Source organism: Mangifera indica, chromosome 6 (assembly GCF_011075055.1).
Source record: "Mangifera indica cultivar Alphonso chromosome 6, CATAS_Mindica_2.1, whole genome shotgun sequence".
Lineage (NCBI taxonomy): Eukaryota > Viridiplantae > Streptophyta > Magnoliopsida > Sapindales > Anacardiaceae > Mangifera > Mangifera indica.
The window spans coordinates 5,067,857-5,090,143 of NC_058142.1; the positions used below are offsets into that span (position 1 = coordinate 5,067,857).

At 27.0% G+C, this 22,287-nt stretch overlaps 1 protein-coding gene across 1 annotated transcript; it reads left to right on the top strand.

Annotated features, from left to right (window-relative positions):
* Nucleotides 1–10,621: 10,621 nt before the first annotated feature.
* On the top strand, nucleotides 10,622–12,467 carry LOC123219415 (CBL-interacting serine/threonine-protein kinase 5-like). Its single transcript, XM_044641375.1, has one exon. The coding sequence runs from the start codon at nucleotides 10,882–10,884 to the stop codon at nucleotides 12,238–12,240; it is 1,359 nt and encodes a 452-aa protein (XP_044497310.1). The 5' UTR covers nucleotides 10,622–10,881; the 3' UTR covers nucleotides 12,241–12,467.
* The last annotated feature ends 9,820 nt before the right edge of the window (nucleotides 12,468–22,287 follow it).

The window sequence follows — 22,287 nt, forward strand, 5'->3', positions numbered from 1 at the left end:
CACATGATGATACATCATTTATGTACACATTTTATATACTCAAATATATACATATATCATTGCTCATTTTTTTATCTCATCATAGTGTGACTTTCTAATATGAAATAAAATCATCACAGATTAAAACTGTTGTATTAAACTATAAAACCACATTTTTCTTAAATATATGCCTTTGTTATAACAAATTTGCGTGAGGAATTTCGAAACAATCATTCTTATTGGAGTGAAAAATTTGCTATTGTAAAATTGACTTCACTAAATCGAATCCACAAATTTCACATTCCTTGATTCCACTTGAAATAAGACAATTGGGGAGAATGACTATGATTATGAATTGGAACAAAAAGGGTGATGGATTAAGAGTAAAGAAAGTGAAAGGAGTTTTGAAATACTAAAACTCTAACCACTATGAGAGGTGTCAAAGGTAAATAGAATAAAATTCTAGCTAAACTTGAATGGTTTCATAATTATTTAAAAAGAAAAAATGGAGAGATGTCATGGTCTTTACAATTTGGAACACTCAGAAGTCTTTATTGAAAGTGATTGAGCAAAACTTTGACACGCTTCTTTTTTAATAACAGCATTTACTTTTTCTTGGTAGGACCTTCTTATTTCTAGAATTTTGCCGCTATTTCTATTCCAGCCACCATCTTGCATGCCCAACTTTGAAATTTTACCATTCCAACTCACTGACAATCTTTTTCTAAGCCTACCCCATTAATTAGTTTTTAACTTATTTTCGATATTCTTTAAAATTATAGTGATTCTTCAACTTTTAAATGTACTAAAACGTTTTCTTCGTTTCATTTTGAGATATTTTCTTAAAATTTTGTCATAATACACGTTTTGTCAATGTCATGTTTAAATATCGTTTGGTTCCTTTGATGTTTAAGTATAATCCTAAAACAACTCTATATCAAATTTGGGTTGATGTATTTATTATTATTTAATAGATAAATATGATAACATCCAAATTAAAAAATCTCCCCCTCTCTCTCTCTCTCTCTCTATATATATATATATATGAAACACTGATAAATAATTTAATTGGGTTTGTAAAGGTGGTGAAAAAGACATAAAAATAATAAATACTTTATCTTTCAAACGATAAATTTTGTCAAAATAAATTTCTATATATGTCACATAAAATTCAAGTTTTTTATTATATTTTTTTTTCTTGACTTCAACTAGACACGTCCAATGGGTTATGCTAGTCCATTGGAAAAAGCAATACCCACAGGAGTCAGAGGCATAATTTGTAAATCTGTGGGTTATATTAAGAGAAAAATATAAGTGATAAATTGGTTCGATGGATAATGTGTAAATAATGTGGTTCATGTTTAACATATATTAATTTGGAGGCACCAAACATCTTCGTCGACATATAAATGAGGACTGTGAAAAAAATACCATAAAACTTGAAATGACAATAACAAATTATTTTTACAAGATCAATATTAGTTTGTAAATTTTCTTCAAGTTAACCAACTATCGGATTTCAACATGAGAGAAATGTTCAATTTCACCTATAATCAACAAGTAATGCAAGATTACATGGTAAATACTTACTCATTGTTGATCAACCTTTTTCTTATATCGATGATATAATGTTAGAATAGATAAAGTAAAATAGTATTTAATCGACATTTAAAATAATGATGTTATTTAAATTATTTTTTATTTATGAACATTTAATAATCAAGATTTAAGGTATATTTGGGCGACTGCTTATTTTATTAATTGTGGCTGATAGCTATACAAAAAAAAAAAAAAATTCATTTATAATGTTAGAATGTCTTTATGTTGGAGTAACCATTTATACAATATTAATTAACATCTTTAATAAATATAAAATAAATAAAAATATTTTTCTATTACATTTGATAATGTAAAATCTAATAATAAAATTGTTGATTTAATAATAAAACATTTAAGTTTATCAGTTGACAGAAAATTATTTAATGTTAGATGTGTTTGTCATATAATGAATTTCATAGCATAAAAAGAAATGAGTAATTTAATAGTTATAATTAATTAGACATGTTATTACTTATATTTTATCATCTTCTCCACGTTAACAAACATTCTATAATATATGTAAAAAAAATAAGTTTAAAAAGAAAAAAAATTAAAAACTGTTGTTAAAACTCGATAAAATTTAATATATTTAATGTTAAAATATTGTGGTGCATACAAAATAATAATAACCCAACTTTTTAATACACAACTAAAAGATCTTGAAAATCTTGTTTATTTGACTAAACATGATTAAAAATTTGGTAGTGCTTTAATGAGTTTATTAGAATCCTTATAAATTCTACCAATCAATGTTATAATGAATACTAATTTTATTTTTAGAGACTACAGATATCGTCATATTTTTTGTTAAACTGCAAAACATGTAAATGATAAATTTAAGAAATATCAGAAAGATACACTTTTATCGTTTACTAAAATGATTGTTTTATTTTGTAAGATTAAACTACTAAAAGTTCAAAATTTGTTATAAATTATAAGTAAAAATTTGTTATAACCTTTATCTGTATCAGTAAATTATGTTAAAAAAATTTTTGTTTAAAATATATACTGTCTGTGAAACTAAATATAAAAGCACCCAGAAATTTCCAAGTGCTAATATTAATGAACCTATTAATTGTTCTTGACTTCAACGAAGGAGTATGTATTTTGAGTCCCATCATCAAAGGAGGAGGAGAGAGCCTCCATGAACGTGAGAAACAAGTAGAACTTGAACATCAGGATTTGATAAAAGAAAAATACAAATTACCCACCAGAAGAATTGACCAAACGATATCACTCGAGAGAGTCTTCTTGTCATCTTATGTCGGCCAATCATCTTAATCCTAGAAAAATTAATCAACTTATCTTATCTTTTTTAGTTAATTTTCAAATAAGTTTACGTGGGTGATTCCTTGTTTTCCAAATATAATTAGAAAATTAATAATAAAGTTAATTATCCATAATAATTTCCCATAGGGAAAATGAAAGTCTTGAATCTATACATGCATGCATGCTAATCATAAAGTTAGAGACTTTCAATTCTGAGTTAGGGAAATAGTTTACTTTTAATGGCATTTTTTCAAAGGCTTTGATTTCTCTGATTCAAAAAGTAACACGATAGGTCGTCCTCAATTACGTTAAGTTGACATGATTAGTGCCTAACCATATTAATTAAGTGACGAAAATTCTTGTTTTACTTCAACCACTAGTTGACCTAATAATTTCTTTCATTGAATTATTAATTTATATAAAATATTATTAAATATTGTGTATATTTCTTGACCTATCTAACTTTTCAGAAAAAACTTTATAATATGTATTATAATTGAAAAAAAATTAATGCTAATAAAAAATTATCTTAATTGTAGTTACATGTATGAATTCAAAAGAGGTCAAAAAGAGTCACCTGACTTTCCTTGAATTTAAAAAAATATGAATTATCTCTATTACATATAAAAAAATATTTAATATCTTTTTAAGCTTGAACAATTATTAATTTGAAATTTTAAAATAATTTTTAAATCGATTCTTTTTAAATTTTATTATTTTTTAAGTAATTTTGAAAATTTTTATTTTTATTTAATTTTGATTTATGTATATTATATTTTTGGATCTGTCACTTGTATTTGTGTAGTTAAACCGTATTTGATATAACGATAATTATTAACTATTTAAAAATAAAAGAAAATTTATTATTATGAAATTTGTCAATTTAGAGATAATTGAAAGAAAAAAGAGATCCCTGTGTGGAATAATTAAGGAAGGAAATACACGAGGGTTGAAGGAATATTGGGAATGATGCAATGCATGACATCATCATGCAAATAAAATAAAAGATTCAACACGTAACTTTCAATTCTCATGATTCATATTTATGGTTCATGTCATCCACTTTTAGAACCTTCCACTGTTTTTTTATTTTTAATGTAAATTTTACAATTATTCCAATTTTTTAAAATTATTTATTTATATTTCAAAAATACTTATAAAATATTTGTTAATAGGGAAATTCATCCTAAATCTTAAAATAAAGTAATTATATCCATAATTATTTTATTGGGTAATTCAAAATTTTACTATTATAATAAAAATTTAAATCCAAATTTTCACGTAATTAGGTGTAATATTAAAAATATATATACAGTAGAAAAGAGTGTGTGGTCAAAAGTTTTTCAAAGAAATTGAAAATTGAAAAAGCGGGTGGCGGTGACTGGTGGAGGCAAAAGTGCCTGAAACATATGTTTAAATACAGTGGCCGAAATTTGAACAGTGAATTGAAGACACATCATACTCTACAATTAATTAAATTAAATGCACACTTTGGCATCATCCGAAACCCACACGCAATACACGAGTGATTATTGTAAAAAATTAATATTACGTGTATATAATTTTAAATATATAATAAAATATTATTTTATTATATAATAAGATATTACTTGCATATTTAAAATTATATATACATTGTTTGTTTTGTTTGGCAAATTTCGTTTGTTTTCTTTATGGTTTAGGATTAATAAAACACCCAAAATTCATTGTATCAAGATTAAGGGAATCTTTGGCTTATGATACTAACGTCATTGATGATTCATTCTTCCATTTAAATTGAAAAAAATTATAATAATAACACAATAATTGTATGATCGCTTGTTGAATTTATGATTAGTTTTTGGGTTTATGATATAAGAATTTTACAAAATGATGGAAGCCCTTTATATATTTTTGTTTGTATTTGTTGTTAGACCTATAAATCTAAAATACTGGGACAGAACCTATAATTACTCATGAGATAAGTTAAAGTTTTACAAACATGTGAAAAACTTGAACTCAGGTCTTTACCTTAGAAATTTTATTACTAGACATTGGGGTTTGGAAGACCTGAATTTGATGGTCAATAATTTACTAAATACATATACATAAACTGTATGTTCATCATCTATAATGAGGCAAAAGCTCAAGAAAATTGAATAAAATTTTTTATGCTTAAAGAAAGTTAAATAGAACATGTATTATATTTATTTTCCAAATGAAGAAGCTGGGTGTTTAAATGAAACCATACTCAAAGAAAGATGAATCAAACAATTTTCTGGGAACTATTGCTATGAAGTAGAACTTTATGCTAATTGATTGGGCTTTTGGGCACCGGTTCTTCATTGGACTCATGTTACAGAGGCCCAAAAACCCTCTTTACTTTCTCTTTTAATTTAGAATTATGAGTTTTTTTGGTAAACAATAAACATTTGTGATCACGACGAATTGGTCTGTGTGTGTTCATTTGCCAAGTACACACATGTTGCATCATGTGTGAACATTTTAACTAAAACATTCATTTAAGTATAGCCGATAACTTGTTTTATTGTATTAAAATTAATTATTTATTGTTAAAGTGTATTATTGTGATTCTTTACGAGTGTTAGCATCTATAAAAGTTTGTTTTTTTTGAAATATTAAAGATTTTCAAATTAGAAATAATTCAATGAAGTTAGGGATCGTCTCTAAAAGTTTAGAATCCAAATAAAGTTTTTTTTTTTTTCCTCAAATTTGTTAATCTAGAAATTGAGTTAGGATTAACTTGATACATAATTGAAAAACCAATACAGAAAAATGATCATAAGATAAGGGTCTGCCCAGGGCCCAACCTGACCCTCTCTTAAAAAGCACAACCCATGGGGCAATTGATTGCAGGATGTGTGGGTCATGTCAAAGGCTTTAGGATTTGGCACGTTAGCTACTCTGTTAAAAGCCCACAGAGACATGACATGACCTAGGAGTCATTGGTCATGTCCCAAACCTTGTTTTGTCGTGGGTCAACATGACTTATAAAGCCCGCCCAAGCCATGGCTTGTGGGCAAAACAAACTGTACTGGATATGACACGATATATCCCAGAGTCATATTTTAAGTACAAATTTTAAATTTCAAAGAATAAGATAATTATAAACCAAACCATTGAAAGATGATTTTCCACACTTTCCTTATTATTGTAAAATAAAGGCTTCGTTTGTTAAATGAAGAAATAAATATTGTAACAAACTAGTTGTTAGACAAATTAGACACTTTCAATCCAAATATACTTCCAAAACTTCTGAAAAGAACCTGGACTGTATGGAAGACAAATCGACTCTTTCCAAGGACTTTCCGTAAGCTTCTTGGAGCAATCCTACAACTTTCTCATTGATTTCTTCACTGGCATGTAAGACCACATAGTCATCTGCATTTTCAACATCTTAACCAACTCACATTCTGAAAACTGGAGATAGTTATAGTATAATTAGAACTTTTTTTTTTTTTTGGGTTAAACTCGTAAAAGCAACAACAAAAGAGGACTTTCTATATAAATTTTATACAACGGTTAATCATATCATTTACATATAAATCTACGTCAAAGTATAAACAAAATACCTCTTGTTTAGAGAGCATAAAAAATAGAATTTGACGATTACAATCGTTTTTCATGATCTCGTATACCTTTTTCATCTCATATCATTATAGGATAATATCACATATTACTGGATCAAAGACACATGATCATCTATTTTTCATAACAAAGAGATTTGTTTAGATACATTATACTAGAGTTCTAGTATTCAATTATATAATTGCAAATGTAATTTTTTCTCCTGTATTATAAATTAAGGGTTGTATAGAGGCTTTAGGACAACAATTTTTATATACCCACTTTGTCAAAATTCTCTTGATAAAATCACTAACATAACAGTGCACGTACTTTTGCAGAGGAAACCATCATAAATAGGTCACTCAGTTAATCACAATTTCATTAGTCTTAATTGTACAACAACTATTACCATGAGTGAAAAACAATTTAGTTTTTCTAAGGTAGGGTGAAACTATAATTTGATTGTCAAGTTCTTAAAAGTTATATTTTTAATTTGATCAAAAATTTTAAAATAATAACATTTACCTTCTTATAGTTACAATCTATTAAAACCATGTCAAAATATTTAAATAGCTTAATATCATCACAAAAAAATAAAAAATTAAACCAAAATTAAACAATAATGATTGCCATTTTATTTTATTTTTTTTGCTTTCATTAAGGTTTTAGATAGTGAGAAATTGGTGTGATGGAGAGAATAGAAGGAAAATACAGAGGTAAAAAGATGTAGAGACATGACAGTTAAGCATCAATTGCCCTTTCTATCTTTTATTTTTTGGACAAAAATCTCATTTAAATTAGATTATTTTTTCGAGACTAAATTAACTAAATCAAACATATAAAACTCTGAACTAGGTTTGGGTTTGAACTATATATACTTCATAACTAGTAAAATTTTAAACTTTATCCGATGTAATAGTTATGAATCATATCATTAAATTTGATGAGGTTCTTCGATCATAAAAAAAAAAAGTTAAATTCAGTGATTAGTCTCACAATCATTATATTATATAAATTAAGAACTCATTCCAATTAGAGATTTCGAATGTTTTATTACTTAAGCCGCCCATTAAAATCAGCTGCCCTTTCAACTTTCATATGTTAGTTTCTATGCAATATCCGATGGCTTTAGAGAAGGAAATGTCAACATTCAAAACCTTACAAATTGATACTATTTTTAAAACCTGAGGACCAATTTGATACTTTTTTCCCATACAAGAATACTGCAAATGTCTTTTTAATCCATATAATCTCACACTCGTGACTAGAACAGGAATTTTCAATGTCAATGGAAAAGAAATTACTTTTTGTTATATATGGTGGATTATCCGCCACGTATACAAAGTTTGAAAATTTGCCAATAATGCCTTAAATATAAAAAGAAGATAAAGACCCCTCACCTCCATTTGTAGACCCACTCTTTTCATTTTGTTTCAAAGCATCCACACCCTTTTCTTCCATATTATATAAAGCTAAGCAGTCTCTTTTCAATTTCTTATTGTACATTCTTTATATTTCAATCATATTTAAATTTATTTTATTATGTCTACACCACTTTTGAAGTTATAAAGGGCCGAAAGACTTATTCTTACCCAATATTTTATGAAAATTCAAACTTACATTTATTAATTTTTAAAAAACTAAATATACATCATTTTGTTAGGATAAAAATATTATTTAATTAAAATTATTAAAAAATTAAAAATTTATTATATTTTATCTCCGGTTAAAATTAACTATTCACTTCACCTAATATTTAAAAAATGAAAATTTTCTCTATTTTATTTTTTTCCTCCAACAACCATTATCTGATTAATCTCTCGCACTGACGTATCCTCCAGTCTATCAGAAAAAGATGAATTGTTAACCGATCGAAAACCAACCAATGATTCATTGACCAAAGTCTATGCGTCGGCGGATCTATGCGGATTGGCGAGACACACAGATGTGTCTCTGAATCCAGCATATGGGTTGCCGGTTGCGGCCAAGAGTGAAGGAAGAGATAGGGCTTCTGGATTCTTTCCTTGCTTTCAGTTCTGTTAATTTTGGCAATTCATTATGGATCAGAATGCAGATTAATTTCGCCAGCTAATTAGTCTCTGGATTTTTCTTCAATTAATTTGCTAAGAAATTCTAGTAACCACAAATTTTATGCAAAGAAAGTCTACGACAATATCGTATTGTTGATACTATGGTGTTGTCCCTTTGTTAAAGGGAGATTGACAAGAGAACGCCTCATTGGATAAGGAAAGAAAAAAATAAACTTTAAGAGATAAATTATTATTTTTTAAATTTAAAATTTAAAATATTAATTTTTATATTTGAAAAAAATATAATAATTTTTCAATTTTTTTAATCTTTAATTTTAATAAAAAGATGTCTTATAAAAATTATCTTATATCAGTCTGGGTTTTCATTAAATTGGCTGGGAATAAATCTTTTGTCCTTTACAAAGATTCTGAAATTAAACGGAGGGACAGTGAAGGCCAACTATCAGTCAAAGTCCAACTCCATCACATCAGCCATACACAGTGATTAAAGAATTATATGATTATATAATGCAGCATTAATAATTGTTTTTGGGCAAATGATGGATGAATAGGAAGTGATTTTTTTTTTTTTTTTGGGTTGAAAAAGGTAAATTATTATTATATAATTAAATATTATTTTATTTTTAATTTAAAATTATTTAATTATATAATTATAAATTATTTATGTATCAAATATTTATTTTAAAAAATGTATATATAATTTTATTGTATTATAAAAATTGAGTAAGCAAAACATATAATTTAGATACTAGAATTATAAAATATTACAATAAAATTATATACACTTATTTTTAATAAATATTGATTTAGTACTAATAATAATATATCGTTATATAATTAAGTAATTTTAAATTAAAAATAAATTATTCTATAGTCACGTGATAATACGTATTATAATTTTCCATCAAATTACTTACTATATTAATATATTATTAAAGGTTTCTTTTTTAGGCTTTATTCAAATAGGGTTTATAAAATAAGAGTAATATGAATATCCAGCTTTTATAAAATAATAATAATTGCTAGTTATTTGGTTGGGGGAATGTAGAAAAGATTTTAGTATTAATTTACTAAAAAATCTCTCAATATATAAGAATAGGTGAAGTTAAATTTATAAAAATATAAAAAATACTTTTGAAATTTAAATATTTTAAATAAGTTGAAAAAGAGATTCATGGGAGAAACTCAAAATTAATTCTCCCATGAACCATAAAAAAAAGTTTATTTAGAGTGATTGATATTATATGCATATCTGATCGAATAATTTTTAAAATGTGAAAAAAATTAAATAATTATATCACTTAATCATAAATTATTATATCAATTTGTACATATAAATTTATATAATTTGTTTTTTAATATAGTTTTATTCATTTATAATCCTCTAAACAACCTCAAAAACATTTAAATGTTTCTATTTTCTATCATTCAAACAAACACTGAACTCTAAATCTAATAATGTTTTTATGTATACAAATAATATATATAACTTTATGCATAAATAATAACATTTCATTATATGATTGAATAATTTTAAATTAAAAATAAAACAATGTCTTATTATATGATAATATATTATTATTTATAGACAAAGTTATATATATTATTTGTGCATATAATTTTATCGAAATCTAACTATACCCATATTCATTTAAAAAAAAAGGTATGTCAATTTTGCATTATTATTATTTTTAAATTTAAAAAAACCATTGTAACCTCTAGATTATGTTTATTAAACCTCCCAAACATCAAGAAACCAATAATAATCGTGACCATCCAACACATTTTCTGTCACACCTTCTAATTTTTAGGTAAAATGTGATCATTATGAAGGTTTTCAAATTTCCAAACAATAAAAATTTTCTATTATAGTATATTTATTATAAGGGCCAATCATAATATTAGTAAAATCTAATAGTTTTTCACTCTAAATAATTAAATTATTAATCTTAATTTAAATTATTAATCATAGAAGTTTATTTGGCAAATAAATTTCCACCTCACCAGAACCTTCGCCAAAACGTGAAAGTCCAAGCAAAAGATGTCATAAAAACCCTGGCCCGCCATCTCCCAATGTGTTGTCACGACCATTATTGGCCAAGCTTTTCATATCAGATTAAATTTATCAGATATTTCTAAATTTCTATGTGCTTGGCCTCACCAAAACCATGGCCTCCAATGACTACAAGCCACCCCATTCTCTCTCCAATTTTCTCACCATCCAATCACCGAACTTACCCTATCAAAACTCGGCCTTTTCACTCAAGACTCCAACCTTATCCCTCTATTTCCATGGCAAATTCCCTTCTATGTAACATCCCATTTAGCTTTTTACATATCGTTAACAAGAATATGCTCTTTGATGTGAATTGAATTAGTTTTTAGTATATTTCTTTATCTCAAAGTTTCTTGAGTTATGGAAGAACAAGCTGAGAAGAAACAAAACTGTTGGAGCAATGGGGCAAGAAATGCTCTCTTTGGAAAGTATGAGATGGGGCGATTATTAGGCCAAGGCACCTTCGCCAAGGTCTATTTTGGGAGGAACCTCGCCACTCAAGAGTGTGTTGCAGTGAAAGTTATTCTGAAAGATCAGGTTAAGAAAGAAGGTTTAATGGAGCAAATCACGAGGGAAATTTCAATTATGCGTTTGGTGAGACACCCCAACATTGTTGAACTCAAAGAAGTGATGGCAACGAAGGCTAAGATCTTCTTTATAATGGAATATGTCAAGGGTGGAGAATTATTCACAAAAGTAGCAAAGGGAAAGCTGAAGGAGGACTTGGCGAGAAAGTATTTTCAGCAGCTGATTAGCGCGGTTGATTTTTGCCATAGTCGCGGCGTTTATCACCGTGATTTGAAGCCGGAAAATCTTCTCCTGGATGGAAACGAGGAGTTGAAAGTCTCCGATTTCGGTCTCTCCGCTTTGCCGGAACAGATTTGGAATGATGGATTGTTGCATACAAGATGTGGAACTCCTTCATATGTTGCACCTGAAGTCCTGAGAAAAAAAGGATACGATGGAGCAAAATCGGACATATGGTCTTGCGGGGTTATTCTCTTTGTACTTCTTGCAGGATTTTTACCTTTCCAGGATGAAAATGTTATGAAGATGTACAGGAAAATTTTCAAGGCAGAGTTTGAATTTCCACCCTGGATTTCCCCCGATGCCAGGAAATTGATATCCAGGATCCTGGTGACTGATCCTGAAAAGAGAATTACAGTTTCAGAAATTATGCGGACTCCCTGGTTTCAGAAAGGGTTTTGTAAACCTGTGGCGTTTTCCATTGATGAGAAATTTTCAATGGAGAATGGTTTTGTAAGTGGTGAAGATGATCCTGGAGAGATTGAATTAGTAAGAACAAAGAGTTCATCACCCCCTTTCTATAATGCATTCGAGTTCATATCATCGATGTCGACCGGGTTTGATCTGTCAGGATTGTTTGAGAATAAGAGGAAATCGGGTTCCATGTTTACATCTAGATCTTCGGCTTCAACCATCATGGGGAAGCTTGAGACATTGGCGAGGAAGTTGAATTTTGGAGTCTGTGTGAACGAGTTCAAGGTGAAAATGCTGGGAAAAGAGGAGGGTAGAAAGGGGAAATTAGTGGTGACAGCGGAGGTTTTCGAGGTGGCGCCGGAGGTTGCAGTGGTCGAGTTCTCAAAGTCATCCGGAGACACTCTTGAGTACAAGAAGTTCTGTGAGGAAGATGTGAGGCCTGCTCTGAAAGACATAGTTTGGACTTGGCAAGGTGAAGATAATTGTCAATGTCACTAATTAACCTTCAAAAACCATAGCCAAAAAAACCCAAAAAAAAATATATTCTTGTTGATTTTGTTAGGGTTTGAAATTTGTCAGTTTGCTTATGACATTTTGGTGTAGTGTTTGTAGATATTCAAGATTTTGTTTACTATATTGTAATGAAATGAATGTTTTGTAAATTGTTTCATAAATTTTTTGTATCATTTTATGAGTTTATTAATAAATGTTGTCAATTAAGTGTAGGATGGATAATGTTACTATCATATAAAAAGCAATAGCAATTGGAAGTAGCTTGTCTTATATTGGATTTAATTGAATTGGGAAGTTGACAATGGGGCCTCAAATGGCTCAATTATGCCACTTCAGTTGGGAAGTTGAAAATGGGGCCTCAAATGGTAATTATAGAACTTCAGTGGGGTAGGTTTACTTCCGTTGGAACAGAGCCCAGGCGTTTGTATATAAGTGGGCCAACGCACGAATTCCCATCCAAGTCTTGATACAGTTCTAAATTATTTCCAAGGAATTTAAAAATCTCAAATCCCACCGATGAGTCAATTATAGTTAAAAATATTTGTTAAAAATAAAGATAAAATTATTATTTTATTAATAATATTAAAAAACATATAAAATTTATTATGTTTTCCTTAAAATTTTAAAAACTAACAACTTTATCCTTATCTAAAGTGTTTTAATTTTTAAAAATAATATTTTTTTTTTCCAAAACTTAGAGTTTATTTTTCAAACGCTCTTCGACCACCAAAGATGACACTTCAACCCGCGAATCTCTAATTAGCTTTTATCTCTTCGATGCTTCAAACAGATGTGAAGAAGATGTGTCTTCATCGATTCCATAAAAATCGAGGAAGACGAGTGTTCATTGATTTTTCTAGAATAGAAGAAAACAAATATCTTCATTGATTCATCTAAAATTGACAAGGCTTCGCTAATTCGGATGAATCAATGCGTCTTCATCGATTTGTTTGGAATTGACAAAGACACGTCGTCTTCCACCGAAAAGTGAAGATTTGGTGGTCATAGATGGTGAGTTAAAGCACCGTCATCGATAGTCAGAGAGCATCTAAAAAATAGATCTTAGGTTTTGGAGAGAAAATGTTATTTTTGAAAGTTAGAAAACTCTAATTAGAAGTAAAATTATTAGTTTTTAAAATTTAAAAAAAACATATAATGTATTTAATAATTTTTTTAATATTATTAGTAAAATAACGATTTTATCTCTATCTCTAATAAAAAAAATTTAATGATAATTAACTCATAAATAGAATTTTAAATTTTTTAAATCTTATAAATATAATTTTGAAAATACATCAAAGAAACCTATATAAATGTGGTAAAAAATTACACCTCTTAAATTAACTTTTAAGGTGAGAGCAGTTTAATAACAAGTGTAATATTAGATCCAACTCAACCCAAAGTTTATCTGAGATTAATATGAGATCCCTTTTGTTGTTGAAACTCAAAATTAAGTGTTTGACTTATCTGAGGTTAATCATTTAAAACAAATAATGATCTAGTTAATTGAAAAACGCGTCCTTGAACGGGGTTGCTCCCGATTAAGTGGTCCCGATACTTTTGCTCTGGAATAATGTAAGAGGGATCTACTTTAGTTGAAAATAAATAAATATAAAAACTAAAAATAATATTAAATTTTCATTTAAAATTAATGAGTTCTCCAGACAGGAGTAATTGGGGTTCCATGAGTGTGGGACCCAATTAAACTCTATCTTGAAGAAGAACAGTCTCAGCACAGTTTTCAAAAATTATTTTTTATTTTTTAAATTTTAAAAACATGTTCAATAAACATTTTAATTAAATATGATTTGGATTGCATTAATAATTCTTCTTACATTTGATTTTTTTCTTTTGTTAAATAGAAATATAGTTGAGATTAAATAAACTTTGAGATATAACGGTTGGACTCATAATTATTATGAATAAATAAGATAAAAACTTATACCCAAAGTTTTTTCTATTGTAATGTTTTAATTTTGTTAATATCTGAGATCATATTTGATATTTTTTATTTTGTTCTAGTTGCTCCCGCCCAATAGGTCGAGAAAGGTTGTAGTCAATTACCTTTCTCATTCTCAACAAATAAAAGAATATCATAGGTGTCTTTTGTCAACAAATTATCTTCGTCTATCTTATCTATAGATATTTTTATCTGTTAACATGTGAGATCATTTAGTTGACTGAAATTACTTGCCAGATATTGAAAGTTATTTAAACTAAGGAGCCTAGATTTTTTCTATTTCAAGTTATTCATTTAAAAAAATAATATCAAAATTTCACACAATCTTATCCCGTGGATTTGATATAATATTATTCACTACTATAAAAAAAAAAAAAGGAATTAAAAATTCCATGAATTGGTCGGTTGAGGAATGGTAGTTATTTTGTCCTTATTAGGCCTTTAGTCTAATCTTATTTAATGTGGTGGCGTTGAATGATTTGAGTTATGTGGATGGCATCTCTACGGGGCCCTCATGTCTGTCATTGGTCCACCTGGTGGGTTGTGGGGTCACAGAAAGTGACGCTATATCAAGTGTTAGCTGTTTCAGACTTTCTTTTAAATTTTAAATTTCAGAAAGATTTTTTTTATAATTAACACAAGATCAAACGTTATCGTAATTCTTTCAATTGAGTAAAACAGAATTTAATTAATTAATTTAATCAATTAAATTATAAATTAATTTATAATTCAATTTAATCTTATAATTTAATCTAGTTTACAATTTAATTACAAAATGTAACCTTCTATCAAGTGTCAATTATTTCAGATAATTTTTTTAATAAAGTTATGTATACATACCTTAAAAACATAAATATATATAAATTTATATATTTTTTCACATAATTTAATAATTTTAAATTAATGATAAAATAACATTTAATTATGTGATAACACATATAAGTATATATATATACACTTAATACTATTCTATTTTTTTATTTTTTAATTTCAAAGTTCAATAAACTTATAATTTTATTCGTCAGAGTTAACATCAATAATGCTTCTTTGATGTAGTTAATTTATAGTTAACCCTACAAGCACAAGATCAAACATTATTTTAATTCTTTCAATTGAATAGAATAATGTTTTTACAACTGAATCAAATTAATTAATTTAATTGATTAAATCATGAATTAGACTATAATTTAATTCAATTTCCCTATCTGATTCAGTCTATATATAAATATTAACTTATTTAAAATTTGATCAAACTCGGTAAACTCATAGCATCGGAAAAACTATTTAAAATTAATAAAATTAGTTTATATAATATTATATAATTTTTGTCTTATTAAAACTTTAAAAAGTTACCATTTGTAAGATTTTAATTGAGTATCAAATGTATAATTAACATATTTGAAATTACGTTTCACAAATATAATAAATATTTAATATTATTAAAAAATACATAATAATTCGATAATATATTGAACCAATTAGTTGTTCGATTGAATCACGAACTAATGAGATAACCAATTTAAACACTGATGTGGGTTTAAAAACATTGGAATAAAATATATGAGATTAAATGAAAATACATCCAACAAAACTAACCATATAAAATTTTACATAGAAATCTAATGGTCTAGATCCATATTATATTTTTAGATAGATGAATAGAATTTTTTGATAGAAGTAGGAATTTTAATACAATTTAACTACCTCTTTGGTGAAGAAATATTATGTATGAGCTTTGGAAAAATTCTCTACATATTCTAAATGCTCACAGTTCAAGCGTCTAAATTGAGTTTTATAAGAATTTGGACTTATCTTAATTATATATATATATATATAGATATTCTATCCAAACCATCACCGTTAATTTTTTTTAATATATCTTAATTTTTTTATATGTCAAAGGAGAGTAGTTTTCATCATTGGTGCCCTAAGAAGACAAACAGGGTCAATATACTTACCAAGATTCTATTCAAGAGTTTGAGATGGACAAAGAGGAGGGGATATGCAAAATGTGATGAGTTAGGTTAAGATAGATTACGAAATGCCAAAATTGAATAATTTCCATGGATTTCAAATTTTCTTTAATAGAGAAATACATTTTAATTTTTTTTAAGGCCCCAAAACTTTTGAAAGCACAAAAACTCACCCCATGATACATTTGTATTAATGGGAAAGTTTCTGCCAAACTGTAATTGAAGTGCTCTTCCTTATCATAGCTTTGGAGAATAACTGAATGAAATGCTTTCCACTACCCACCGCATACAACACAATTATATTATCATATTCCTCATGACAACTCATTGTATCCATTTTCTAGATCTAATGTTAAAGCAATATGAATATTATATGATGCGTGTTAAAAGTGTTATCGAAATATCTAATGTTAAAGCGGTGCCATTCGGACACATGTTGACATGCATGATGAACTAAAGTATATTCTCTCAATAGGTCAAGGACACATGTCCCATTAGAAAACTAGGCCCAAACCATCAATGGCCCAATTCTTATTTCAAAGAAGGAAAAGTAATCATGAACTCAAAATTTGAACCGAAAGCAAAAACAACATCAAGAACCAAATAATTAAAGAATAATATTTTATATATAAACTTTTGTAAAAATTACTTTACCAATTGATATGTTTTAGTATGATTGAGGCCATACATAGTTTGTATTAATGATGTGCACATGTAATTAACTTTTTTTTTCGATAATCGAGGAACCCAACGTAATTTAATCAGTAGGCAAACTCTGAAATATAATAACCAGACTAACAATTAGTATATTGAATATGTAAAAATTTTGCTTTATATAACATTGCTATTCCCAAATTAGTCAATATAAGATTTTTTCAACATGAGTGCAATACCTAAGTAACATTGCTGATAACACAAACAATGCTTAGATTTGAGGCCATACTTATGATTTAGTAGCAATGGTTGTGAAGCTTCAAGCTTCCCAAGTTGCCATTTGTGTCTGCAAATTGAACGCTATAGCTAGCCTTTTAAATATTGGAATATTTGAGAGAATATTGAATAGCACCCATCACTTTGTTAATGGTGCAAATTTTACACCATCCACTCCTTTCATTTCCAAGTATATGCCAAGCCTTTTCAATTCAGCCAAAACAGTAAAATGCCATTCTTTCCAATTTTGAACCAGAAACATAATTGATACCAGTTTGTGGCTCATCAGAACCACGCCATAAAGAAAGTATAGATGATTCTTTTGGGTCTGCATCCTACAGTAAACTATATATCCAACCCTATGCTTTATATTATACAATATTGTCGCATCTCATATTGCTAGCGAATTTGTTATTCAATTTGTCAGGTTTGAGTTTAAAAAACTAAGTTGATGCCGTTTGGAATAAAGCATACTTACATAAAGCTCAATCATAGTCTTCACAACTAAGTAACCCATCTTTGTAGAATTATGATAACATGATTTTATTTAGTTTATACAAAATTATAAAGATCTTAATATGAAACTAATACGGAACATACTGAGACGAAGATGTTAGAAACATATCAACAAGGATCTGTTTATCCACATAGATAGCTAGTATGACGGTGTAACTATGTGAATAAATTTGCAGATGGGAGACAATCGTATATCGTAAGATACTGATAACTATAAACATCTTGCAATACAAAATGATACAAGACAAAAACGATACATATCATAAAATGTATCGAATCAGTATAATACAATGGATAGATCATACGATACATTATGTATCATACGATACGATACATATTATTGATATACTTTTAAAAAAAAAAATGATATGTAGTAAGGGTGTAAATGAAAAATTTTAAATTTTTTAGATTGTTTAAATATTTTCTAAATTAATGATATATGATTTAGAATTTTTTAAAAGCTATATCATATTATACTTTATACACGATATAAAAAATTAAATTTTTGATATATAATATGATATACAATTTGACTACTATACTATTATTTTGTATTTATGTATGGATTGGAATACTTCACTATAGCTTGTCAATTGCAAAACCTTTTTTTTCATATGATAAATTGACTTTATACTGCTGGATGAAATGAATAAAGGGAATACAACTACTTTCATACAAATTTATTTTCTCTCCTTCCTTCTTCCTCTTCTCATTATTGCTCTCTTCTTTTCAAATTTTCTACAGAATTTCTGGAATTGTGGACATTCTCAAATCGTCCAATTGCTTTGCTTATCAGAAGCTGTCTCATTCGACTGTATAGTATGTGAAATGGAAGTCTAATCACTTTGATAAAGCAGATATAAGAAGAACCGGATACCAGAGAATTTATACCATTTTCATTTGAAGTATATTATAATATAATAGTGTTAGTGATGAGTAAACCTTATCCCTTTCGTATCTACATTTTAATACACAAATATAATTATATATAATATATTATCATATAATTATATATTATTTTATTTTTAATTTAAAATTATCTAATTAATTAATGATATATATTAAATACATATATATCTATTTATGTATGTAAAGTCAATACATATAATTTTATTATTATATAAAAAAGTGATTATGGGTCGATGGATCTTATTTTCCAAAATCTTTTAGCAAAGGAAAGCCAGAGAGAGATAGAGGAGAGATTGTTTCAAACTGCTTTTAATATTTTTATATAAATGAACTTTAGAATCAGAACCATATCTGTGTTTAGTGACTTTATAAAACATAATAAACACCAATTGGTTCTTTTCATTATAATATTTCAAATCACTATAATTTCTATGTAAAAATAAAAATATTACAAATCACCTCTCCAGATTAGGTATCATAAATCTTTTTCATGATAAATATTTTTAATTACGTCATTATTTTTTTTTAAGTGTATTGATAATATGTATCATATCATATGATATATATCATATTATATGATATATTCACTATATTGTATTAATTCAATATACTTTATAATATATATTATTTTTTATCTGTATTATATCATATCGTAATATACTAATAATTATAATCAATATCCACCTCATTCATGTATGAAATTAATGTCCATAATTTTTATTTGATAGATGATTAATGTTAAGGGCAAATTACAAATTAAGATTTTAGATTCAAATGGTATAATATTTTAATTAAAGTATGCATGCAATAATATCATATTAAACCAACGTATAGATATTTTCTATAAAAAAAAAAAATTGTTTATCTTAAAACAAACCCACCCATAAACCATATCAGGCTATTAATTTTAGATACACGAGAAGATACACAATTAGTAAATATTATTGCATCACAAATAAAATAAAAAAATTATTTTAATTAAATACCTTAATTAATGATAAAAAAAATTTTAATTCATTTAAAAATATAAATATAATGTTATTTGAATGATCAATTTACAATTTATGATCCTGTTTTATATTAATTTGAAAAAAAAAAATTATATTAATAGATTTAAATAATTATTTTTAATTTATTTTTTTATTAATAAAAAAAATGAGTTAGTTTATTTAGTGTCTAACACGACATGATCATATATATATATATAAAGTCGTATTATAGGTTTTTGCTTTTTAATAGATCGACTTGATATAAAAACTTGTGATTATACGGATTTTAGATCCAATTGGTCGTACCAAAGCCAATCCGACACGACCTACTGTTGTCTTTGTGTACTTGTAAACAAATATTAGGCTATTAATTTTAGGTACATGAGAAGATATGAAAATTCAAGAAGCATGGTCACAATTCAGGAAAATAAATAAATAAATTCATTCACGCAATGCTGGCATTATTAACATTTTAAATCCAATCTAAACATTATCCCATATATTACAAGGCAATACTTTTGCTTATCTCTAAAAACATCCAAAAATAAATAATTAGTTGGCCAAAATACTTATTCCCACCAAAAGTTTAGTGTATTCCTGACTTTTATTTGTTAAATTTTGAAAACTTAAATATTCATTTATCTATTAAATGTTGTATTTAGTGTTAAATGTATAAATATCATTTAATAATTTTATTTTTTAAAAAAATTATCCCATTTTCTTATCTTTAGTTTTAAAAATTAATAATTTATCTCATATTTTAATTTTAAAAAGTTACTTTTTCATTTTTATCATACGTTTTCAAATTTTAGGGTTAACAATAACCCACCTTAAAGTTTAAAATATTGTACTTCAAAAAATCCATTTTCTCTTTCTAGTGATTCACTCTAGCATGTCATTTACTCCATCATTAACACCCTCTCTCCCTCCTTGATGGTTTTTTTTTATATGAAAACTATCTGTCATTTAGCTAAAATGGCCAGACGAGTCACACGGATTCGTTTGACGTCGTTCGACCAATCTATGCATTAATTGATGCACAATTTCGTTGCACAAATTTATGTATTTTAAGGATGTAAGTGTAATATTTCAAATTTTGAGAGAGTAGTTATTAACCCTAAAATATAGAAACTCCAACTAGTGGGGTAAAAAAATAATTTTTCTAAGACTAAGTTAAAAAAAAACTATTAATTTTCTAAATTAAGATAAAAAAAAGAGATAAATTTTTCTTTTTTTAAATAAAATCATTAAAAGGCTTTAGGTTGGGGCATAGAGATAAGAAGAGAAAGACGGTGATAGTATGAGCATTCAAGAATTTCATTAACCAGAATTATAGAGTTATTGAACTTGATGTTGTGACCGTGTTGTATTAGTTCAAGATTAGTTTGATCACCTTTGATGAACTAGGAAACCCACATTGAAAAGATATGATTGATGACATCCTTCCGTCTTTATTGGTTATTATGAACTAAATTCAGTCAAATGCAAGAATTTCATCAGAGTACCTTTTAAAAGAATTGGAATCTTATTTCTGCTCCTATTTATGTCCTTTTCAAAAAAAAAAAAAAACAAATTTAAGTGCTTTGCTCTTTATTTTAAAGAGAGAGAAGAAAAGGAAAAATGAAGAAAATAGTGTTGGTGAATGACATTGAGATGAAGAGTGATTGGGGAAGTTGAGGCGCCAACTCTGGGAGGATAAAGAAAATGAAGAAAAAAAATGATTTTTTTTTCCTGCATTAAGTGAAATTACTATTATAACCTTGATATATATTTAAATGTTAGGATATGTTAGAATTTTAGAGAACATGGGGAAATGATTTTCATGCCTTCCAATTAACAATTTAAACCATAAAATTGATAAGCAAGTGGGAAAACAGACTTTTCAAAATTGAAGGATACAAAGTTATTTTATGAAAGTTTGGGTGGGACAAAGGAATTCGGCCAATTGAAACCTTTAAATTAGAGACAAAACTAAGTGACAGATAATACTCCTTACAAAAGTAGAAACTAATTCAAACAACTTACTATTCACCAATTTTTAATAACAATAAAACTATATTTATAATTTATATATATAAATAATAATATTTCATCATATAATTAAATATTATTTTATTTTTAATTTTTAATTATCGAATTATATGATGATATATAATTATTTATATAAAAATTATGTATAAAAATTACGCACATAACATTACATTTTTTTAATTTTAGATAATATTTTAAGTTCATAACTATAAATTTATTTAAAATAAAATTTGACTTAATGATTTTAATTAACAAAAAAATTGCACAATCAAATTAATTAATTATTCCCACCGAAGGTTTGGATTATTTTCAAAATCTAAACCGTTATCCAACTTTTGTTTAAACTTGCAGTTAACTACAAGGATAAAAATGTTATTTAACCAACAATATTAAAAAAACTAAAATTTTATCTTATTTCTTTTTCTAAGTTTAAAAATGACAATTTTTTAAAGTTTGAAAAGTTACATTTTCCCCCTAGGTTTTCATTCATTTCCCTTTCTTTTTCGATCAATCTCTCATATACTGATGCTCCCTCTCGCTTCCAGGGCGAAGATGCAGCTACAAAGGTGATGACTTGAAGCGATGTTGCAAAAGATCCAATGTGTGACAAATCTTTGACAACTCTGCTTTGTGTCTATGTCTTCGTCTTAGAGGCAGGAGAGAGCTTTGGTAGATGAGAGATTGGTCAGAGAATAGTCATCGAAAAAGGAAGGGGGAGAAGTGA